Source organism: Vanellus vanellus (assembly GCF_965231255.1).
Source record: "Vanellus vanellus genome assembly, chromosome: 9".
Classification (NCBI taxonomy): Eukaryota; Metazoa; Chordata; class Aves; order Charadriiformes; family Charadriidae; genus Vanellus; species Vanellus vanellus.
In genome coordinates this window covers 14,999,301-15,023,600 of record NC_138914.1, presented here as the reverse complement: position 1 = coordinate 15,023,600, position 24,300 = coordinate 14,999,301, and the positions used below count along the sequence as shown (strand labels likewise).

Below are 24,300 nucleotides of genomic sequence, written 5' to 3'. Positions count from 1 at the left end.
GGTTGTTGAATTTAGCCAGGGAAGAAGTTTATTTTTCAAAGCTATGCTTCCATCTTTGACTAATAGTTTATTTTTAACTCACACTCACTCCTTCATACTAAATGTCAAGGAAGTTGAATATAAGCAAACACTACAGAAAGCTCAACACCTGTTTCAGCAATGAGCTTTTCTTTTTCTCTTGAAGTCTGAATGAGTTATGGTCTGTACCACGGACAGACAGCAGCTGTCCGGCAGGGGAAGACCGGCCCTTCCTTTGGGTTAACACGCAATCCGAAATGTTAAATATCAGCAAATTGCTAAATGACTTTATTAAATAAAGGTGCGGCATCTGTGGTGTCGGAGCTGCACGCTCAGCGCTGGTGAGAGCCGGCTTGGTCTGGCCCAGCTGCTTTTCTTCTCTGCGCTGCTCCCTCGACCGCTGACAGGTTGGGCTGTGATTAAGCTGTCATGTTTAGTGCACATGTGAGGCAAAGAACCCTAAAACTCACCCCGCAGACTAGATGACAGCTGAGATCAGGTCCTAGCAGACAAGGTGAAAATGCAATCTGTGACACCTCCTGCGATAAACGCGGCGTTTTCCCGCCTAAATGTGAGCTTAGCAGCTTGCGTAGCTGAGTTTGCTTAAGCTGGGACCAAAATATGTCGAAGCATTACAGAAGCCTTGCTTGGGTCGCTAACCAGCCCTGCGCTGGGTTTAATTGCTGTTTGTTTTACTGTTATCTCCGATATATCAGAAAAGCCACTTCTCTCTTGCAGATAAGTATGCCGTGCGGTTCATCCCCCACGAAAATGGCATCCACTCGATCGACGTGAAGTTCAACGGAAGCCATGTGGTGGGCAGCCCTTTCAAAGTGCGTGTCGGGGAGCCGGGGCAGGCGGGCAATCCTGCGCTCGTCACGGCGTACGGATCCGGCCTGGAGAGCGGTACCACGGGTAACCCTTCTTTTACAGACCTGTTTGCGCTTTCTGAGAGAGACGGAGACTGCTTCTAGGCGTATTTTTACATGACTTTCCCTGCTAAGGCAGCTGGACTAACCCCCATTCTCTGCCGACCTGGGCGCAGGCTAATTTTGCTTTCTCGCACGCTCCTCGAGGCTTATAACCATCGATCAGCGAGTCTGAAGGCTATACTGAGCTGTAACAAACTTAAAACCTCTGTAAACCAGCAACTGCAGCACAAGTTCACTTGAACTGGCTAGTGGCTGGGCTGTGACCCTGCCGGTTAGCTTAGCTCCGTGCCGGTGGTCCCTCGGAGCGCTGGAGATGCTCTGGCTCCCTTCCGCACGTGAACACGATGTCTGCAAAGGCTGGAGGAGGCTTTTGTGAATGCAGATATTGTCGGCTGTCTAGTTGAAGGAGTCTTGTTTAACTTGCATGCCTCCGTTAATTAAACGGGCCTGAGGGGGTACCCGGTTACCTTTTCTCCAGTGCTTGCACCTCTAAGAAATTTCAAGTTAAACGTAATATGATGTGTAAACAAGAGGAAGTAGGGTGGATTTTTCTGTTTGTAGTGTACTATACGAGCTTCAGATGCAGTGTAAATGCTGACTCTTCTTGAAAATCTGACACCTAGTTATCTGCTGTGGCTGCCCCGTGCCCCATCTGATAGTTCTCCACTCAAGAATGTAGGGTTTACGCATATTTTTTTTTTTCATTTATATGATTTATGGCCTTAGTAAGAATGTATGAAAGAATTCCAGGATATGCACTTCAATTTATTTAATTGTGTGCTTTCTTGGGCCACACACAGAGGTGAATAGCAGAGTAATACTGATCTTTTTTTGTTGTTTTGATAAGCGAGGTGATAGCTAGTTCCTCTTATCCTATCTACTGCTGTCTTTTGTGGATTCCATTTCATACCTTTTTTTCTCCCTGGAAAAAAAAAAAAATACTGCAGTTGCTCAGTCAAAGCTTCTGCTGTTTGGGAGAAACCAAGCAGTTGGTTTTGGAAACATGCGGATATACTATGTAAAACAGAGATATTATAGCCTGTGTGGCTTTAGTAGGTGGAAACAAAAGCACTCATTAATAGTAGCCACTGATGCGTCAGGGTCAGGGGAATTTTTCTCCATCTATAAAGGTGCTTGGGGTTGTTTTTAATCTAAGTAGACTGTTTAACTTCAGCAAAGTTACTCTGTGCCCCCTTTGGCTGCTGCTATAAAAGCTCAGTGCCCTGGGAGCTGCCGAGCAGCGGTTCCGAACAATGATCTAGTGTGGAGGTTTCAATAGCCGGTGGCTGAGCACCTGAGGTGGCCCCCGGCGGGGTGCGCGTCTGCAGCCTCCAACAATGCGAGCCTTCATTTGGGGCACCAGGAAAAAGCGGTGACTTTGGGAGCGAGAAGTCTTCAGCGAGAAGCTGTGAAGCTCGCTGGCTTTGGAAACTAATTTTCCCCTGGCCGAGCGGTGCGTATTGCCAGCCGGCCGCCTTACCTCCCGGGCAGGCCGTGCCGGGGAGATTTACTGCTAACGCGCTGGGAGATGGTACAATCCTCTGTGGGAGCCAGGTTCTTCCAGCATTGCGACACAGCAGCCTCTCGCGTGGAGAGGCTAGAAACTTCTCCCTGGTTTATCAGCACGCTTGCGTGCTTCAGTCGCAGCTGTAGTAAACTTTCCCATAACGGTCCTGGTTCTGATCGAGCCCGGGCATTTTGTTCCCCCCTCAGCAGTGTCTGATACAGCAGCCCAGAGATTGTAAATATTTGAAGCCAGAGTTTGACAGTCAATTATTTGGGGGCCGAAAGCCTTGCTTAATTTTTTTCTTGTGTTGCTGGCATTGTGTCATTGGCTTAGTATTAGCAGCAATAATTCAGCTGTGTTAACCAGATGCTGTAATTAAACAAGCTTTTGTTTCCACAAACCGCTCGGAGTGCCGTTGCCGAGCAGTTCAAACAGCCGTCTCCTCCAGGAGATCTCCTGCCCCTCGTCTCTCTTCCATTCCCGTGGGCTCTTCACTGCTGATTTACGGTCGGGGCAGTGAGACGGCTCTGAGCTTTCCCGAGCTCAGCCGCGCAGGGGGCTGCGTCAGCGCGGGCTCCGTCGCCCAGCAGAAAGGCTCTCGTTCTAAGAGTTTTCTCTCCCGGCCAGCTTTTTGATGCCCAAATCCTTTCATTTTGGTCCTAAACAGCTCTCGTGGCCCCTTTTCCCGCCCGCCCCGCAGTCACACAGGGTGAGCGGAGGAGGGAGCCGGGGGTGCGGAGCCCCCGGTCGGGGACGCCGGGGGGAGGCGCGCTGTCCCTCCCTGCCTGCAGCCTTGCGCAGCCCCGTCTTGCACCGAGTTACCCCTTCCTATTTAATAACAGGCTGCTTTTGTAACGTCGGGTGTGAGGAAGAGTGTGTCTTACTGTGCTACGTCTTTCTAGGATTGCAGTCGGAGTTTTTCATTAACACGACCAAGGCTGGTCCAGGTACCCTCTCTGTTACAATTGAAGGGCCATCAAAGGTGAAAATGGACTGCCAGGAAACTCCAGAAGGTTACAAAGTCATGTACACACCCATGGCTCCAGGAAACTATTTAATTGGAGTTAAATATGGTGGACCTAACCACATAGTGGGCAGCCCCTTCAAGGCAAAGGTTACAGGTAAAAAGCTAACCAGTATTTACTGCGTGCCTGACGTAGTTTGTGTCATTCAGCAAATATGTCCCTCCGAGATTAGTGCAGCTTTCAGGTCTAGAGGCCCAAAAACACGAGGAGCGAAACATTTCTCCCTGTCACCTCCAGAGCCTAGATGAGAGGTCTCAGGAGAGGCTACAGGAGCATCAGTCACGGAGCTCGCCAGCTTGACTCAGCGGAGGGCCGTAAAACAGCTTCATGGGGGAATATTAAATCCTGACCTAGCGCTAAGACGTTGCATTAGCAGTAGGGAAACATTACTTATTTACCCATTATTCCCCCCCAAAGCCTGAAACCCGGTTGCCTGTAGCATAGGTGATGCCCCTCTTGGTCTCATTTTGATACAGATGTCACCTAACCAAAGGTCAGTAATGTCTGGGAGGCTTCTAGATGATGCGAGGAAGGCTGGTTTAGGAAGCTTTTTCTCTCTTCAGCGCTGTGTTTAAGCACGGACTGGAGTTCATCTCTCCTGCTGCCCCTGAGCTAGTGAACCCTCTCCTGGTGCCCGTGGCGCGGTGATGTTCTGGGGAGCGGCGGCAGGGACTGCGCTCCCCCGGGCTGGGACATGCTCTGCTTTCAAAATGGGTTATTGCAAAATTTCACCTGCTTTTCTGCCAACTTGAGTCATTTTTGGCATTTGGTGATTGGAGCACAATTAACTCTTCTTAAGCAGCCAGCTTTGCTTAATGAATCCTGAAGTTCCTGTGGTCCTTTAACCACTCGAGGGCTCTGGGATGGGATTGTTGCCAGCGTTGCTGGAAGATGTCGGCTTAAAAACCCAAGTAGGAAATTGCTCCTCTCCAAAAATGCATTTTGGATGCAGAATGCGTGCTAGTCATTAGGAGGGTTTCGAAACCTCCTTGTTACATGCCTTTCAGATGGGGTGAATCTGAATGTCAGAAGTCTTTTCTGTTTCCAGGACAGCGACTGGTCAGCCCAGGCAGCGCCAACGAAACTTCTTCCATCCTGGTAGAGTCGGTGACGAGGTCATCGACTGAAACTTGCTATAGCGCCATTCCCAAGTCCGCCTCGGATGCTAGCAAAGTGGTTTCCCGGGGAGCAGGACTCTCAAAGGCTTTTGTGGGTCAGAAAAGCTCCTTCTCCGTGGACTGCAGCAAAGCAGGTACGAGTGCAGGAACTGGCCGGGTGTCAGGGCGGTTTAGCCGGACAGTTTTTGCCCAGAACCAACTTGCAAAGTTAAAATTCAGAGCTTGAGGTGATGATCTGGTTCTAAAGAAAAACTCTAAAGGCTACACGGTGCTCAACAAATCAGTCCTAATAAAGAGGCTTTACAGATGCCAGTTCCTCTCCAAATGGCTTTATCTGAGCAAAGTGCACCTGAAATAAACCGCGGGGTTATGGCATGAGAACAAACAGGTTGCTGAACTTAGGCAACCCCCGTGGCGCATTGTAGCATGTGAGGTGTTCCCGTGTAGCATGTAAGCAAGGTGTTCTCCTAAGCCTTGAGCGCTGATCAGCATCATCTGGGAGCTCTGTGGTGGGTGGATTACAGGCCAGCCGTGTTCACGCCTCTCCGCTAGTAACTTCTAACGAAGTACTTGAAAGGCAGCGCCTGCTCGCTTTCGCGAGCAGCGGTCATGGCCCCTGTGCTCTAGTTAGGTAGTGCTCTGTCAGGTCTGGCAAAATGCACAAGTCGGCCCTTGCCTCTACGAGGCTGAAGGCTTTTTTAAATAAAACTCCTCCTTACACCGAATTATCTTAGCCATACCTCAGGCTACCACTCTGAATTAAAATAACAAAATCCTTGCGTTCTGGAGCGAATATGTTACGGTACAACCGTGCTTGTTTATTTAAGCTCGGGAGCGCTAACAGTCTGTTATTTTGCTGTAGGTTCAAATATGTTGTTAGTTGGCGTCCACGGACCTACAATACCCTGCGAAGAGGTATCCATCAAGCATTTGGGCAGCCACCAGTACAACGTAACGTACGTCGTCAAGGAAAGGGGTGACTATATACTGGCGGTGAAATGGGGTGACGAGCACATCCCCGGGAGTCCCTTCCACGTCACCGTCCCTTAAACTCGTCCAGTGTCGGAGTCGGTCGTTGCGTTTGCAGTTCAGATGTAGAGTTATACGGGGTGCAGTCCTGTTGCAAAATGCAGTATCTAGATACACACGGCTCACATTTCAATACAGTCAGAAGTAAACTCTGTAACTTTATTTTTTACAAGCATTTCACTTCTATCCTACTTACCAACCTAATGTCAATCTATTTAATGTCCTCCTCAAATCGTACCTTTGCAGTACTGTCCGGGTCACTGTTAATGTTTGGAGAATCATGTGGATAACGAGACACTAATTTCCCTTGCGGATGTTAAAGACTTTAGATGTTAATTGAAAACTGGAATTTGTCTTTGTTAATTGGGTATCTTAACTACTGATTTTATTTGACTGGAGACTTTACGTTTTAGTTATGGAATATGACTTGGGCTGTCCCCAGTTCAAATTCTTTTCTGTAAAGAAATGAGGTAAAACTGGTACTATAATAGGTGCCTTTGTATACTTGATCAATTTTAACGCTTAACATTATAAAAAGCTACTAAAAGTGGCTTTACCACTCAAATTTAAAATGTTTCTGAAAATGCTTTGCTAATGGTTTACATTTAGGAAAAGTTTATCTTTTATAGCACACCAAAAGCAGACTGAAAATGACTTCCTGGAAGCTTTCAGCCTTTCTATGTTAATGCTTCGTAAATCTAGACAGGTAGCTTTTTGGCCATGATGCTAGCGATGCGGTTTTTAATTAGCTTGGGATTCTGGTGAAATTTCTGTGACTTTACAGGTAACTCCCCACGCTCTTTGATTTATTTTAAGAACACACACCACCACCCCCCTCCCCCGGTTTGGCTGAGTTAAATAAAGCCCCTACGCTTGCCGAGCCTGGTGTAGCTCTCGCCTGCGTGACCCAAAATTGATGGAGGTCAGAGCACAGCGGTGTATTGGGGAGATGATCAGCGGTTTCCCTGGAGGCTGCGGGCCAGGCGAGTAGCTGAGATGGTGCAAAGAAGCCAGCCTGGGGCTGGGACCCCACACTGTAGGCGGGTATGGGGCGGGTGTGCGAATTTACCGATAATAGCAATACCAATCAACAAACCCATCTTTGGTGCAAGTCGTTTTTTCAGTCCAAGGACATGCTTGAAGCACGCTCCTCTCTCCTGAGATCCCCTTCGTGCTGCAAAAGGCGTTCCTGCTGAGGGTCAAGGAGTGAAAACTTCCATTACAACTTGTCTGTTTGTCCTGGATTACTCCGTGCTACTTCCCGAGTGCGTATCTGAATTGCTGTCAGCTGCTGGGGCTTTAGTAAACTCTCCAAATGAGCTTTAACTCTGCGATTAGGAGAAGGTAGGATTTGTTTGAAAACCCGTTGCGACGTCACTGTCTGTCCCTAGGGAGATGTTCACGCTTACGGTTCTGTAGTTACGTGTGGATGCACTACTCTCCAGCACAGTCATTGGGGAAATAAAGGAAGGTTGGGTTTTTTTTTTACTGTGCTTTTTTTGTGCCTTAATGTGAAATGCTCATTACATTGTAAACTTGGAAGTAAAAACAAAATAAACTGGAATAAAATGCAGGATTGTAAAATTGTATCTTATAACTTATTAAATAGAAATGTTTGCTTCATTAAAATGTGCATGTTAAAACCAACATTGGATTCTTTTCATATGTAGTCAGTAAAGTTCAAACTAAAACTACAGCGTGAGCAGCTTCAGGCAGACCGAATAACCCCCGACCCACGAGCCGTGCAGGCAGCCTTGAAAAACTTAGGCATAACCTCCCTGCCATTCTTTTTTTTTTTTTTCTCTCAAACTTTTTTTTTTTCCCCCCTAAAAGAAAATGTCTGGAAGAAGTTTAAGCCACGGCATAAAGGTACTGGGCGGCAGCAGGCAGAGTGTGAACGGGTCATGACATGGCTGCGCTGGTTTTCCCCTGCGTAGACCCCGTGTCCTGGGGCAGCGGAGCTGGAGAGCGGGATGTCCCCGGAGGTGCCAGCAGGGTGATAGGGCTGATCCCGGGGCACTGCCGGTGGCACCCGCCGGCTCCTGCGGGCTCCATGGGGCTGTTTGCAGAAGGTGGTTCCCAGTGCGCCACCGCACCTGGGGCCAGTCAGCTCCTGCGCGCGGCCATGGAAACCAGCAGATGTTTTCCCAAACACGGCTCCCGCTGGAAACCCCGCTGAAACCTGAGACACATCGGCTGCCAAGGACTTTTCTGCCCCAGGTTTATCAGATTATTTCCTTTTTATAGTTAACTGTGTTTCATTAGCTCTGTGCTACGTCAGCCTGAACCTCCTATTTATTGTTTTTAAACAAAACAAACACCTGGATACAGCTGCTGGGTCGAGTAAACCTTGAGAGCCTCACACCTGTGTAACTCCTATTTCCCAGTAACCCTGCTCTTGTCTGGCCTTCTCTTGCCTGTTACCGCTTGGCGTCTTGCTCTAATGACACTAGCTGAAGTGAATGGGAGTTGTTGGTGAAGTTGATGGACCCCAATTGTTACCTCGACTGAGGTTACCTCCAGCAAAAGCTGAGCTCCACTTCAAGCGAGCAATTCTGCCTTGCCTGGCAGCTGTGGGGTGGCCACAAAAATGAACTTGCTAAGTGCAACAAGCACCGGGTGGTGTTGATAAGAAGAGCTGTTGGTGCAACTTGGCTGCATCCATCTTCTTTGGCAACAGCATTTAGCCAACTCCACCAGCTCTGGCAGCCGAGGACTGACTTAGGGTTGGGCACAAAGCAGTGCTTTGTGGTGCACTGTGCTCTGCTTTTGGTCTTCAGCACCTTGATGAAAGTTTCTGGTGTTGGTGTATTGGGTTATGTCCCAGTGCTTCTTGCTGAGTAGACTTGCAATGATATGAGATGCTCTTTCTTCATTATTTATGGAGGACTGGCATGGGGTTTTTTGCCTCTAGCTGTGGAAGTGGTTTTTTTTTCTGCAGATGTGGTTGAGCTTATGTTCTTTTTTTGTTGTTGTTTATAATCTCTCCTTGGTGGTGGTTTGCAGTAGGATTTAGCCACCTGGTGCCTGTGAGTGCCACTGAGAACTCATCCGTCCCTCCTCAGCTGGCCCAAACTGTCCTGCAAGCACTTGGCTAGATCTGGAAGTGCCCTCAGTAGCCAGCTGGACCCTTGCCTGCTGGTGGCCAGTGACCCAGGGCAGTCCATAAGTCAGGGTACTGCCACATAGGAAAGCCCGCTGGGACCTGCTGCGCCTCCAGAAGGTTCACCAGACATTTTGGTGGGTGGTAGAAGGTAAGTCGCTGCAGCACATCAGTTACCCAGGGATGGTAACTCAAGAGCATCCCATCCCCCTGTCTGGTATTGATGGGCTTTGATGCAGCATTTGTTCATCTCAATGGGTGAGGAGAAGAGGTCTTTGGAGATGATGTCCTGGAGCTCACAACCTGCACACTCAGCCTGTCCACTTGAGCTACACCACACTGCTCAAGTCCATCTTGTGGCAGTCCCTGTCCCTGTGCTGTGCTTGTTCCTGCCATACCCTGGGGTTTTGCCTGCATTTGCTTTGCTGCCCGCTGGCCTTCTTCGGTTTAGGGGGAGCTGTTGGAGTTCCCTCTTCAGACCCCTCTGAGCGTCCCTGGTCTTGTCTCCATCTGTTTCTGATGGCCGTCACTGGAGCCAGCGTGGCAAATACCTTGTATACTTGGGCGTTGCGCAAAACTGAGAATTGTATTTCGTCTTGTGCAGCTTTATTACAGAAGTGCAATCAGGAGCCCACCCACCACTCCTCTTCTGATCTACGCCTCGGAGGCTGCTCCTGGCGGGAGGCGAGGTGGTTGATGGCCCCTCCAAACACAGATAGTGTACTTAAACCTGCTGATGGCACAGCCCTTGCTTTCTGCATCCCTCACAAATGTGAATTGTTTTATTGTGCCTCATACAAAAAAAAGATGCAGGAGGTCTCGTGTTAGTTGGGGGAGGCAGCTTGTTACAGACTGGGCTCTGTCAGTGGTAAAGGTCCCGGTTTGCTGTGGGTGGCCTTCACGCTGGGCACGAAGCTGCCTTCTGCAGGGCTCTGGTGCCCGGCTGTGCATTGTTTTGGGGGAAAAACCTTGGGCATGGGCGCTTGCGGCCGCTGGCTGGTCCCAGGCTGCAGCGCACACTGTAAACTTTGCCAGCTCTAGCGTTTGCCCCAGCGCGACCCCGGCAGTGTGGGGATTTGCTTTTCCAAGTACCTTTTTGAAATAGAGCATTGAAGGGCAGCTCCTTCCAAAAAGCCTAAGGTGCTGTTTCTGCTCGGCTCCCTGCCCCGGGCGCGGGAGAAGGTGATCCATCCAGGGCCTGCCGAGAGCTGGTCACCTCCATCAGCGTCTGCGTGCCAGTAGAATAGCCCTCATGCCCTTTGTCACCTGGTATATTCTTCTTCTTGCAAGGTAATCAACCTGGGATGGTATTGCTTGGGGTGTAGCACTGAGTGCTTTGCTTTATTCATGGGCGAAATCAGTGCCCCCAGTGATGCCAGTGCTGAGGAGTGCTGGGGCGCTCGGTGACCGGCGGGGCTGAGCGTGGGGCGCACGGGCAGAGTCGGGGCTGACGGAGCCTCTTTGCTCTTTCCAGTATCAGTGTAAGTGATTACCTGGAACAAATTAAAGATATATACCTTTAAATTATTTAATAACTGAAATGATTTATTATTTAAAAGATATTATTTCTATAAGTTATAATAAATTATATTATTTATTATTTATATTATTTATTATTTACATTATTAAATCTTTATATTATTTCAACATAATCCTTGAAATATTTTAATAATATATATATAAAAAAGATAATCCAGTATATTTAATTCTTCTGGCGCTGTTACTGCAGCAGTAAGTCTCCAGTCTATACCAGGGCCTGGGATTGCGCAGAGTACTTTGCGTGTCCAAAATGGATCTCCCTTCACCCACCAAGAAGCACTGAGCTGCTCTGACATTTATCGGGTGTATCAGCAACGCGGGTGGTGGGGCTGTTGCTTAGCAAGACTCTGTTTTTGGTCAGATTATGCAAACCCTGTGATTAGTTTTCCCCCTAATTGTCTGTGGAAAGCGAGATTGTGAAGTTTCCAATCCAGAACCTGCTTTTTTTCTCTACTCGGTTTTAACTTCTAAATTTATTTGTTTCGAACAGATTTGATTTTATTTTCAATTTTTTTTTATCCCACATTGAAATGCACTTGCGGTACAGACAATGCGTCTTTCTTACTTAGAAAAAGGGAAACAAATTATGTATTAATCACGTTTAAAAGCCTGTCCAAAGTGATTATGTATAAACAGACATCACTTGACAGAAACTGGGACGGAGTTGCATGAAACTGTTAATTCAGGGAATGACACAATGCTTTTTTACACAGTGTTTTTTATTTGTTTGAAGTAAAGCTCTTTCCAAAACATTTGTTATCATGACGGCTGGCTGCGCCGCTCTCTCCCACGGGACAAACAAAACGGGTTGCCCAGTTTCACCTCTGCCAGGTCAGGGACAGCTCTGGACCCGCTGGCACGCAGGGGACGGGGTCTTGCAAAGCGGCTGTCAGCATCCCCAGGTGTTCAGTCTGTGCTCTGGGCCAGCTGGCTCGGAGGACGTTATCTTTCTTATTTTTCTTATACGTTATACATCTCCTGTCTGCATCCAGAGTAGCAGAAAGGAGTGTCTGGAGTTTTGGTGCCGGCAGCGGGGGGGTGCAGGATGAGCCATCGGAGCACCCAGCCCCGCTGTATTGCTGCGGGCAGGGGGCAAACCCACCGGGTACCCGCACCTTTAAACATCCAACTCCCCAACTCCTGTAGAGCAAATATTTATTTTAAAAAGTAATTGTTCCCTGTGTTACAGTAACTTCGAGATATTCCCCATCCCGCCGCGAGGTGCCACATCTTCACAGCTCCATCTGAGCAGGAGACGAAGCAGCAGGACCGGCTACAGCAATTTTTTTTTTCTCCTTAGCCTGCAGTAATCATTAACATTCAGCAGGTCCCTCTCGTAGAAGGTTATCAAAACAGCCCCGCTGCCAGCTCTCCCTCCTGTGCGGGGCTGTTTCCCCAGGGCCTCCTGGGAAAATTCCTTTAAACGGCTTTTCAGAATTTCTCAGACTTTCAGAGTTAATTTTCATAGTTGTGAATTTATATTGCATGCTTGGGAAAAACACTGTCACTAAATCAGGCTGAATTTATAGCTCATGTCACTATTAATTTGACCGGGATTTAAAGCGCGTTCTTCATATAACATGAATGAATGGCTAATATATGTGATTCTTTTTAAAAAAAATTGATAGGCAAAATATGATTTAGCAGGACCCAGAGGTATGTTTGACAGCTCTTTCCTGTGATGAACTGCCTTTCTGCAGGACCTTGGTACTGCAAATATTTACATCCATGCTTACTGGAAGCCTGTGACTCCTCTGAGCCCCGTGGAAGAGCCAGAAGGGTATTTCTTTCTGACAGCGGTGTCCTGCTAGGGTATTTTTTGGGGGGGCAGGATTTTGCATCTGGCTTTACTGAAAATGGCTAGGGTCAGGACCCCCTCCCAACTGAGACGCACAGAAAGCGGTCGTGTCTCAAATGCCGGGATTTGCAGAGCTTTTCGGCAAAGGTTTCTGGTTCCTTTGCCAATATGGAGATTAATTCCTATAAATCTGTCTTTGGACTAACAGAAAATACCCTGCAAGCACCAACAGCTGAGGCACTATATTTAAAATGACACTTGAAGTATTTAACCTTGTTTTTTGCACCGTCTGGAAGACCAGACTGCATAGAGAGGGCGTTCATGGTTTTACACCAGGTGATAGTGGAAAGATGGTGTCACTTAACCCGTGGGATGGCAGAGAGGGACATGGGCTAAATTTGGCCCTGGGGGTTGCAGAAAGAGCCCCCAATTCAGATTGCGGTTTCCCCCCGTGCTGGAGAAAGGGGTCAGGGGCGTCTGGCACAGGTGGGCACGGCAGAGAGGGGACAATGCCGCTCGTGCCGGAGCAGCCTTGCATCAATCCCAAAACCAGGTACAACCCCTCACAGGGCAGAAGCAGGATCACAGAAAGACATCCCGAGGGGCCAAGCGGGCCGGGAAGGCCGCGATCCCCGCTGCTCTGGGTGCAGGTACGGCGATGGACACCGGGGAGTCCCCCTGGGTGGACACGGTGCCCGGTCACCCGCCAGCGCCCGGTCCCGGGAGTGCTGCCAGCGAGCGGGGCAGTCTCATAAAGGTCACCGCAGCATGTTTCCCGGTTAAACAACCGTGGGCAACGAATAAACAGGCCCGGAGCCAAAAAGACGTGCTGCCTTTTCGTTGCAAACCTCATGTACAGCCACAGCGAGCCGGGGGCCAGCTGTGGGCCAGCTGTGGGCCAGCGGGCGGCCGTGAAAAGCTCTGTACAGAGGCGCATACGGGGACGCAGATCTGTGAGCTCCCAGCGAAGGATGAAATCGTGTTTTTGCCACAGCTCGGTTTGCTCTCTGTGCTGTGGCGTCTGGGTCTAAATACGGCGGGACAGCCCCCCCCCATGCTGGCATTCACAGCGGTGCCACCAGAGGGTGCCGTAATAACGCGTTCGAGGCGCGGTGGCTGCGCACCGCGGTGGGGGCAGCGGCCCTCGCAGAGGGCAGAAACCTGCGTTACCCCAAGGGGCGAGGGGCTGGCAGAGGTTGTGCAAATATTTTTAATCGCCCATGGGAAGAGAAAAAAGGAAAAAAAAAAAAAAAAGAGGTGAATTTTCACATCGTTTTCCTTTTCGAATAAAGGCAGGGGAAAGGTGAGTGCTGTCTTCACCTTCTGCTCTCCATCTTCTTGGCTTGCTCGGCAGGGAAAAGCCCCACCAGGGACCACTGAGCGCTGTGCTACAGGGAGACTGAAGCCAAGCACGCTGCAGGTGCCATGTGAACGCTGCCCAGGGAGCCCCTGCTCCGCTCTCGGTCCTTTTCCGCAGTGGATGCTCCATCAACGAGTGGCCAAGTCCAGCCCTGGGGCACCAAACTGCTCCCCGCGATCCCTCCAGACACCGATGGAGCCGTAAAGCAGCCCGGCTTGGACAAACTGCTGGTTTTGGCAGTCCCATGCTGGTAGGCTCTTTGATTTTTCTGCTTTTGATATTGCTATCAGTGCTATCGGCCCTGCTGTGCAGTAGCGCAACACAGCCTTTCTTAGGGCTGCAGCTCAGTTGTTTGCTGCACATCTGTATGTGGCCATACATCTGTACATGTGTTGTTCTGTATGTCCAGCAGAGGATGCATATGGGTCGCAGCCCAAACCCCATCAGTGGTGGCTTTGGCACCTGCTTCTGTTCACCCATCACCCATGCGGCAGGGAAGCAGCAGGAGCTTTGGAGGGTGTTCAGGCTCCAACTGTTCATAGCTGTGTGTATTTGTAGACAGTTAAACTTTCAGGAAAGCAAAGCAAATGTGGATGGAAAGTGCTGGGCTGCACTTGGGTATTGTCATGCTAAAGGGCTTCAGACCTGGGGATGCTTGCCCTGATGCAGAGAGGGGACAGTCCCTGGTCCTGCTGACCCCTGTCCTGTGGAGTTTGTTAAACAGCACATCCCAGCATGTTTGTCCAATTGATGGTGGTTTATATATCATTTCTTAGTATTCCCCTAGCACTGCGTGTTCAATCGCAGCGCATGCTGCCTTGGTCTGTGTTTGGGCATACAGAGACCCTGAGCAAACAAGCCAGGTGGGTCCCTGTGGGGGTTTGTACCAGCTCTTCTGTAGCCTAAAACAAGGCTAAAGGAGCTATATGGAGCCCTGCCCAGGGCCAAAGGGTCTCTTGCCCTGTGGCACAGACAGTGAGGTGTCGGGGCCCTCAGGGTTTAGTGGGGAGCAGCGCCAAGGCCAGGAAGAGGACATAAGCCCTGTTCAGGTGAGTCCAAGGTGCAGATGGACAAACCTAGCCAGTGGAGATGATGGAGGCTATGGAGAAATGGCAGTCCTGCCTCGGACTGCTGCTCTGGGGATTCCCTGCCAAGGGACTCACTCCCCCAGGGCAGCAAAAGCCGTACTCATGTGAGTTTCCGCAGGATGAGGGACAACCCTGGCTCCATCCCTGGTGCAGGGCAGCAGGGACCTCCCATGGGGCTGGGAAGTCGGGGGGTCTTCATGAGGGGGTCGAGAATTCAGGTCTGTGGGAAGCGAGGATGCCTCCAGCATCATGCATTGGAGGTGGTCTTTGCAAGAACCCAAACCTGAGGGATTGGGCGTCTTAGCACTTTTTGTTCAGCTGAAGCCTATCTGCTCTGTGTTCTTGCCTGGCCACAGCTGCTGTGGAGGAAACAGAGCGTTTTCAGCTTCTGAAGAGCCTCTTTGTTTCTCTCCCAGCCATCACGTGTGACCTGGCTTGTGTGAGACAAAGTCTCTCCAGGCCATTTCAGATTCCCAGTGTAAAACCACTGTTTGATCATAAAGCTCAAGAAGCCTCATTCATGGAAAGAGAAGCTTTGTTCTGGCTGCAGAATACATGGAAGCTCCTGCAGGCTGGAACAACTGAAAACCCTTTTGCAGTTGGGACAGCTGTGTAATGATCCCCTGATGGGCAAAGATCTAGAGATGACATGAACTGTGAAACATTTTAGGATGTAATTATAATATTGTCTAATGACTGCATGGAATATACACAGGAATATCTATAGAGACCAACAGCGCTCACTGTATAAGCTTTGGACACCTCCCGGACCCTACCAAGAGTTAGGAACTGAGCGCAGATGCCGTCTGTCTGCTTTGAGTCCCACAAAAGTGCATCCCAGCTCTCCAGGGAGGAGCATCGTTTTGCACGAAGATGTCTCTCTGCCGGTCAAATGTTCATTCTCTCTGCAATAGCATCTCCGGACCAACAGCCGCTAACATCACACCTGAGGCTGCAGCCGCTGCAGCGGCGACTCTCTGGCCACATCTCTTATCTTCAGATGCTCGGTAAAGGGTTATACTCAATGTCACAAATAAGGACAAAGCTTTTTCAGTAAAACTTAGTCATATTTACATATTTTTCATGACTGAATGTATCCGTTATTGCTTTCCTGGAGTGTGATTTATTCCTTTGTGCATTGCTTCTTTCTGAAAGCTGAAGGAAAGTAGGGACCTATGTAGGACTATGATGTGAGGCCGGAGACTTACACTGATTTCAACCTTCACACGAACCACCGCTGCTGTCAGCCAGACAGTGGCATTTCTATAAAAATCCCAATGTAAATATTTGTTCTAAATCAGGCTCTTTCCTTTTGCCTTGACTGGAATATAACTGAGGGAGCTTATGAAATGCTGTATCGTTTCAAGATTAATTGCTACTGAAAGTTGGAGGATTTGCTGTCTGCCCTGCCTGCACCCCACTGGGATAATCTCCTCTCGATTTAGTTTCTTTCCTCAAGTTCTTTCTCCCCAGACAGTGAGTTTCGCAAAGGCCAAACTGTTTTCCTCCTCTAAAAGTGTATCTCGTTTGTAGCCCTCCCTGCCCCATCTGCAGACTAACCGGGGGGTGTTGATGAAGGGAGATGAATATTTGCCTCTACTAACAGTTGGATTGTTCCCGCTTTTCAGATGCCATCTGTGTGACAGGGTTTGGTTTGCACTAAATACAGCCTGTGGGCTAAGCTGAGAAAACAGATTGCTGCACCACTACATTAAATAACCATCATTAAAATCTGCTTCATCGGAGAACTTTAGGAGGTTTTTAGCCACGGAGGTTTTTTGAGGGGGGAGATGCAGCTCACTTCCACGTCTGGATGCTGAAATTAGGTTTTAATTTAAGTTTTGCTGACGCTCTCTGTTGGCAGTACTGTCACCTGGGACCCGCAGGACTCCTCACCTGAGGTTTGCAGGCAGGGTGACGGCAGTGGCAGGGGTGGGAACCACCAGCGCCCTGTTCCTCCTGCTCCCTGGGTGGGTTAGTGCAGAAAAGGTGCTCCCACCGCCTGCCCCTCTGTCTTTTCTTTCTGTCTTTCCTCAAGCACTCCATGCTGGGAGCAGCTTCAACCCCCCACCGAGTAAATACTCTTAAGTTCAGCAACATTTTGCATTGCAAATCCCCGGGCACAGACCCGTGTCTCACCGGTTGCAGCTCTGAAGAATACGCGCGCACACACACACATAGACGTTACAGAAGGGTCCTTTTAATCCCTCTGCCCCTGCGGAGGAATGGCAGAGCTCCAGAGCCCGTGCGAATGCGTGGAGATCCCTGCCCTTCAGGCGTTACAGATAAAGCACACAAAAGTATTTTAGCCTTGCAGTAGCTGTTACGTTCATGATCGGTACAGCCAGTATAGTATGCTGCTTCTAGCTGATTTATTTTTGCATGCAGTGAGGAAAAATAACCCGAATGTTTAATTTACCTTCTTAGCCAAAGTATTTGAACATTAACAAAATATTTGTGGGTTTTTTCCACTAAATAATGCGCTTGCTGTGAGTATATCTACACTAGTCTTCTACAAGATCTGTTGGCATCCGTGTATTTCCATGCCACGTGAGAGGACTCAGCACATTCATGAGCTCAAGCAGCGGCTCTTTCTTGGTCTCCTCCTCTTTGAAAACTGTGATTTCAGCCAGCTGAAGAAGCCGCCTTTTGTTTTTAACTCAAACTCTACAGGGAAGTGGTCGCTCACCCCCAGCGCCTGCAAGACAAGGGCACAGAGGGGTTGGGAGCCGGCTCTTTCCAAACCCTGCCCCACGGGGTTTCATCCCGGCGGTGGGGAGGTGGACATGCAGTGGTGGATGTGGGGGGGTGCAACGCTCGCGTTGCACCACTTTGGGAGGATGCAACGATTTTATGGACAAGACCATGTTCAAAACTGCCTGGATACCGTTGGCTTTGCGCTCCCGTGTTGGCCCTTGCCCCACTGCTGCAGAGCCTGTGCTGTGCCTACCTGCTCCTCCGTCATCTGAAAGTCCTTCTGGAAATCAAAAATGTTGGCAGAGTGTGGCATGACAGCATGGATGAGCTTCTGCCCGCTGACCACGATCCTGCAAGGAACAAGGGAATGAGGTGCTGTTATGGGGTGCCCAACTACCGGCACTGAGCCAGTGGCCAGAGAGGTGGCCTTGATGGAGTCACAGCTACATATGGTTTGTCCTTTCCTATGGGCTGCCTACTTAGAGATGCCAGCATGCATCTGCCTTCTGCTGAGTTTGGCTGATTGCTGTCCTTGGGAGTAAGACACCCTTGGTGTGTGTTGGCCTTGGAAGCCAACATTAAATAACTTGTATCCAAACCCACCCCAACAGTGGTGCAAAGTTCGAAGCCATACTTTGGATACAAAAATCATAAAACACCAATGACTGGAGTCTTAGTGAAGTCCTGCTTTGATCCAGAAGCTCATTCTGCAAGAGGGTTAAGTCTTGACTTACTCTGGGCTCTGATCAGCTGCTGTATTTGTTGTCCCTGCTGAGGGAGCTGCAGGTAGCAGCCGGACTTGCCACGTGCCCGGGAAAAGCGAGGTGTCCCATCTCCTGAGCAGAACTGGATTTTGCATTTGTCAATCCAAATTACGAATGCAAGAGGGAAAACCATGGCGCAAACCCAGCACGGAGGAGGCAGCAGCACCTTCCACCTGGGTGCCTGCAGGGCTCCCTGCAGATGCAGTCCTGCCTAATCGCCTGACATTTATCTTCACCTAAGTCACAACAACGGCTGGTTCTTACATGAAATCTTGCCCTTTCTGCAAAACTGCTTGCCAACCAGCCTGCAAAGTGCTTTGTGCTCCTGACTAGAAGTATTCAGATCTCGTTTCCCCCTGGACACTGTTTTATCTTTGAAGGCCTCGGGCACATTTGCTTTATCTGACAGTCACTGACACCTTTTCATATATTTTTTTTTCTCAGAGAGTCATAAACAGGGAACAGTTTGGCAGTGAACCCTTTACCTGTCATATGGGCAGCTTGTGCTTCTCTTCACTGTCGTGTCATTTTTGTCGCCAATTAGCCAGACAAATTCGGAGTAGGTCCTCAGCCGGATGTTCTTCCACTGCTTTTGGGGAACGTAGCTGCATCCAGCATTAAAGTCCCCCATGAAGATGAAGTTCTGGAAAGCAGGAGAGTTTTCAAAAGTAATCATGCAGACAGCTCTTCAAAAGAAGACCGGCAAGGACTTTTAGGGTCAATAGATGCTCCCAATAGCCCATAGAGCTCAAAGAGTGAGCACTCATTGAGTGCAGTGGGGCATCTCCTTTCTGCTGGGCTCAGCACTGAGGCATGCTGGTAAAACAGAAGTTTTACTGGGAGCTCAAGTTCACCACTTAAGATGTGGGTAACTTGATGAAAATACATCAAAGGGATATGCAAAATCTGGGGCTTGTTATCAACAGTTTTAAGGTTATCAGGCTGTGAACAGCAAATTGTGTGCCAGGTGATGCAGTACCAAAACTGCTGTTAGTGACGTAGATGTGTCAACTAACCTCAGTTTTCCAGCGCTGTTTTACATCTAAATACACATCATAGAGCTCATCAATCTCCCGTACCGCTGTCTCTGGTGTGGTGTGAAGAGGGATTATAGCAAACTCTTTGACAGCTTAAAAACAAGGCAAAAGAACAGGAAAAAATGTAACGGTTAAACATATGCTGAACCACAAAGAAACAGAGATCGACTTGGAAGCAAGAAGGTTTTTCTGAAGAAGAAACAGCTTCTGTTCTGGCTGCGGTTTGGAGACGATTGCTGGGTAGTTGCACAGTGCTCCCCATCAGCTGCCTGTGGGATGCTGAGCTGCAGCGTGGTGAGGTGCTGCGTCAGGGCAAGGCAAACCCTGCTCCGACACCCGCAGCAAGAGCTGCTCCTGGGGCACGGGGCGCATCCACCAACTGCCTCTGGCAGTAGCGGAGGCTTTCCTGGGGCTGCACCGTGCCCTGAGCCGCGGGCAACGCCAGAGGCAGCAGCCCCGAAGGCAAATGCCTCTCTTGTAAGGAGATGTAGTGTGGGGGAAGGATGTGGCCCCGTTCGCCTGCCCCCACCACGCACCGGGATCTAGCCAGCAGCGTCGTGCTCTGGGAGACTCGCCAGTGGGAGAATGATTTGTTTCTGAAACTTCTCACCGCTTTTTGGAGACTGGAACCAGACGGCGAAGGGCTCTCTGGAGAAGGCATCCTCGTCCCCAGGCTGTGCGTCAGGGTACTGGTAGGTTTGTTTCACCGATACCAGATGTTGTCTGCAGCAGAATGAACAGGGTAGGGGGATGTCACGCTGGCGGCTCGATGGGACATGTCTAACACTGACCCAGAGCCTGGTCTGGGACGGGTAGAGCCAGGCTGGTGGCTGCGCCTGGGGTGATCCCCACACGTGGGCACGGCCCGTCCCACCCGCACAGCCTGCGCCTCTCCGGCACCCTCGGGACAAAGCTGCCTCCGCCGTGTCCAGCCCGTCTCCGCAGGGCTGTGGTGCGGGAGGGCAGGGTGCGGGGCCGGCTCCTCGGCGAGGGCGGCTTGCTCACCTGTAGAGGAAGGCGTACTGCTCCTTGTAGCTCTTCCTTCCCAGCCTCTCGCTGACCACGCAGTTGTATTCCTCCTTCAGCCCCTTCTGCTGACTGGAAGGAAAGTGGTTTTCCTGAGTTTATTTCTGCATTCACACGGGGCTGAGGAGGAGATAACTCTGCCTGTGCCTGAGGGTACGGGACGTTGCCTGCCTGGCCTCAGAGATGGGTGGTAGGGACAAAAAACTTTCGCAGGACCTGTTGGCTGGACCTGTGCTCCATCGCTGGCTCTTTCACTCTACCCCCTCCCTGCTTATTGCAGCCTCTGGCTTGTTGTCATCTGGGTCCAGCCAGGCGTACGCTGCTCGTTCCTCTGGACTGTCAGTCCAGGCGGGCAAATCCCAGTCTGAAGCAACTCCTATCCCCGCCGCAGCTGGTGCTCGCCAGGTGAGGGCCTGTCCTTCCCTTCTGTTTTCTTTTAAGACTTAATCTTTTACAAATTGAATCTTATTTTGATTTAAAAATGCATGTCTTACACTGGTCCGGAGCTGGCTTTGCTCCTGACCTTCAGCAGGGCCCCCAGAGCCTGGTCCTTCCCCGACGGCTGGGACAGAGCCCAGACCCTGAGCTTTATCCCTGGTAAAGTGGTGCTGAGCAGAGCACGGGCTCTTGCCAACCATCCGTCCCCATATTTGCCTACTTGCCCATGGCCACCCTACCTGGTAAGCTTCTGCACCAGGAGAGGACAAACACGGTTCTTGTTCTCCTTTATTTCCATCAGCAACATGATGTCACAGCGAGAAATGATCTGCAAGGGGAAGGAGCAGAAGCAAGTTTGCACGCGATGGGTTTTGGAGGATTAGAAAGGCGCTAGGAAGAAGTGGTTACTGGTGCAGGGGAATTCCTTCATGGAAGAAGCAGCGCCTGCCCTGGGGTCAGGGGAGGGGGGGCAGTGGCCAGAGCGAAGATCTTCTGCTTTCAGAGCCGCCTCACGCCCCCACGGGAGCTGGGAGAGGGAACCTGAGAGCAGAGCAGTTTGGGGATTGTTTTCGGATGCCTGTCCCTGAGGAGGAAGTGTGGAGGGGAAGGGGCAGCCAGAGCTGCTGCTGCTGCGAGCCTGCTCTCCCCCACCACTGCTGGGGTGCTGTCCCCGTCCCCCCCCATGGTCAGTCGAGCTTTTCTCTCCTCCCTGCTCCTCTCCACATAAGTTTTTCTTCCCTGCTTCGGACCAGTGCTGCCCACCAGCATCCCAACTTGCTGGGTGCCCAGATGGATGTGGCAGGAGGTTTTGGGGGACACTGAGGGGAGCCAGTTAGGGTGTATCATCAACCCACTGCAGTGGTTTTCATCTTTTTTTTGGTGTATACACCCTCAAGGTCCTATCGCTGTGCCGTGCCTCCCGACAGCTGCGTGTGCAGTCAGCATTCGCCTGTCCCAGTCATCTGTTGCCAACCCCTCTGAAATAGCCCGTGGAGCTCAAAGTGAACCCCGGTCTGAAAATAGGGTCCCGGCACCCGTGGGCTGTGGCACCACAGAGGAGCCGCAGGGTGCTGGGGAGGGGGGGGGAGGCTGCCCCAGCCTTGCTCGGCTACCACAGCCGGCACTGGGATTCCCTGTGGGAAAACCCAGCTCACCCCACAGCCCGGCATCCCCAGGGGTGTCCTTCTGCCCCTGGTTTTGTTGCTTTTCGAACTCTGTGGGTGATATTCGTGGAAAAAAAAGCCCCTTTTTTTCCCCCTGAAACTTGTAAGAAATTAATATATTGCCCGTAATCTAGTATATATTGCCCCTAGTGCTGACAGTATAGGGAGAACGATCCAGAAATGCAAAGCCCCGATGATCCCTCTTCTCCAACTGTTTGCAACAAAAGGACTAAAGCTCAACTAAACAGTGGTGTTCCTCTCTGCTGCCGTTTGGCACAGGCAGCCGTCCCACTAACACCGAGCACCTCGTCCGCCGTTACCGTGGCGTCTTGGAAGGGACTTGCAAAAGCTGTAAGTCCAAAACATGGTTCTTTTAAAAAGCTGAGTTATCTTCAGCTGCTGCAGAGGAAGCCTGATGGTGAGGGTTTATTTACATAAATTAGCAATCAGGCTTTTCAATTTGGTACCACACTCTAATATGATACTCTCTGCTGTCCTGAGAATTTGTTTAATTAGACAAGAATATTTCAGAATAATTAGCACATGAGCAAGGTAAACAGTGTATCACAAAACAAAGCTCTGTGGATTCAAAATGAAAATTATTTTTACTGTGCACAGAGGTTTTCCTCCTTTCCTAACTCCATTTCCAAAGGAAGCAGCAAATGCTGTTTCTGTTATATTCCCATGCGGGCTAAAATAACAGCAAACACCCTACTCAACCACAGGCTGATTTTTACTTTAAGAGTACAAAATTATTTAAATTAGTAACTCTTTTTTTTTTTTTAACTTGAAATTCAACTGTGAAAAATAAATAGAGAGCAAAGACTATGTAGCTAAGAAATCCTCAGACAGCTCAATGTCTATCTTAGCCAGGCAAATGAACGTACCTTTACCACGGCATCGACGACTTCAGGTCTGGCTATTTTTGTTTCTCCAAAAGACCTTACGTTGAAGGAGCAGATTTTTAGGCTCAGAGATGGGTTGAAGTTGAAGAGTGAAAGCAAGATGAAGAGCAACATCTTCAGGAACTTGAACAAAATGAGTTGCTGAAAGTATGGCTATAAATATATACATGTGGTGTGTGAGCGTGTTCGTGCATCCGTCCCTCTGTGGCCAGTTGGGAGGTCACACTGGGCAGTCAGCTGTGTCAATCACGAACATGAACAGGAATCACCGTTTCCTCCTTTCCCTCACTTCCATCTCCCAGCACGAAGCAGCAGGGAGACTTTGAACTTCTGCCTTGGGGGGAAAACTGGCTCTTCTGAGCTGACCTCTCCATCCTGGAGGGGCAACTGCTCTGCCAGACTCCAGCATCCCTCCCCACGGGGAGGCACCCGCTGCGGGATGCCTTCCATGCCTGGGCACCAGCCAGGACCACCCCAGGCAGTGCTGGGCCAGGACCGGGCTCCCTGGGCCACCCCAGGCAAGAGGTCAAGAGCGTGCAGAACCAGGAGGCGGATGGGGCAGATGGTGAAAGGGTCTGGGAAGCAGTGGTGGGGAGAGAGGTGTTTCTGGAGGGCACTGGTGGTGGGCACGAGAAACGCCAGTGAAAGGCAATGGTTGTGGGACACCCTGGACACAGAGGTTTTGACCACGTCTATGTTTTCTTCTGCTGTTGCCTTGGTTAGAAAATCACGCCATGAGAAAGTGATGTGCTTCAGGCCACGTGCTTTTACCTGCTTCTCCCTTCGCCCAGAGCTGTGATGTGCCCTGCGGTGGGACGGCTGCTGTGGGACAGCCGCGTTCACGTGCCCACAGTTAAGAAGGCCCATTGGCTCAGCCACTGCGGTACAGCCTTGGGGAAGGTACGTGATGCCCTCAAATTGCCCCTCAAACTCCCAGCCAAGTGTCCCCAGCACAGCAGTCTCGGGCTGGGGACCTAAGGTGCATGCACATGGGTCTGGCACGGTGGAAGGGGACACACGAGTTTGGCCAAGACATCCTCAAGTGAGGATGCTGCAGCTGGAGCGAGTTTTGTAGAGAAACCATCTCCCTGCCCTCCCTGACACCTCCACCCTGTGCCAGCCCTCAGGCGGAGATGCGTTTGTTGGCCCCCGATAGGGTATAATGGCAGGAGGTATAACAAGAAGTCAGGCTAAATGGCATCTTCAAGTGTCTTGGATTTTCCTCCCTGTGCTTACAGAGTGCTTTCACATCCTCTCTCCTTTCCCTGAAAAGGGCCATGAAGGCTGCTTGCACCCCCCTGCCCCTGCCTGCCTGTGCAGATCCAGACCCAGAAGCACCAGCGCATGGCTCCCGGCACTGCCTAAATCAATTAAACAGGGTCAGAGGGAGCTGGCACAAAGCGTGGCACACGGAGGGCTCCCAAAAATGCAGCAGCGCTGACGACAGTGAGGTCCCAGTCTTGCCGGGGAGGTGGCTGCGGCTCTCCTGGGCGCGTGCTGCAGGAGAGGGTTGTACGGTGCTTTCTCTCCGCTGGGTCTCTAACGAGCCAGCCTTGGGCAGGACGGGGTCTGGAGGACACAAATGAAGAGGGAGGGAGAGCAACAGCTTTAGGGGTTGTAAATCTCCCGCCTGACCTGGCCAAAAGAGCAGCATGAGCCACAGGCTTGTGATGGCAGCTGCAGCCTCGGGGTCAGGGTCATCAAAACCTGGAGCTCGCCCCAAAACCAGGCTTGCTTTGGCTACCATGGCGTC

The 24,300-nt window shown here is 50.5% G+C and overlaps 2 protein-coding genes across 4 annotated transcripts in view; one reads left to right on the top strand and one right to left on the bottom strand.

Annotated features, from left to right (window-relative positions):
• The window catches only part of FLNB (filamin B), a gene marked incomplete at its 5' end in the record, with an annotated part of 75,443 nt that extends 68,173 nt beyond the window's left edge, over positions 1 to 7,270 (top strand). For all 3 annotated transcript variants that reach the window (XM_082487782.1, XM_082487780.1, XM_082487781.1), the window contains 4 exons: positions 757 to 933; positions 3,360 to 3,578; positions 4,531 to 4,734; positions 5,463 to 7,270. In XM_082487782.1, the coding sequence (XP_082343908.1) occupies positions 757 to 933; positions 3,360 to 3,578; positions 4,531 to 4,734; positions 5,463 to 5,650 (788 nt within the window). In that variant the 3' untranslated portion in view covers positions 5,651 to 7,270. The remainder of the gene's footprint in view (positions 1 to 756; positions 934 to 3,359; positions 3,579 to 4,530; positions 4,735 to 5,462) is intronic.
• A 9,360-nt stretch (positions 7,271 to 16,630) lies between these two features.
• Positions 16,631 to 22,661, bottom strand: DNASE1L3 (deoxyribonuclease 1L3; the record flags this gene model as incomplete). The annotated part of the gene is made up of 8 exons (XM_082487946.1): positions 16,631 to 17,215; positions 17,468 to 17,564; positions 18,464 to 18,621; positions 18,995 to 19,107; positions 19,626 to 19,738; positions 20,021 to 20,113; positions 20,719 to 20,807; positions 22,530 to 22,661. The coding sequence occupies 8 exons, from the start codon at positions 22,659 to 22,661 to the stop codon at positions 17,087 to 17,089; spliced, it is 924 nt and encodes a 307-aa protein (XP_082344072.1). The 3' UTR covers positions 16,631 to 17,086.
• Positions 22,662 to 24,300: the final 1,639 nt, after the last annotated feature.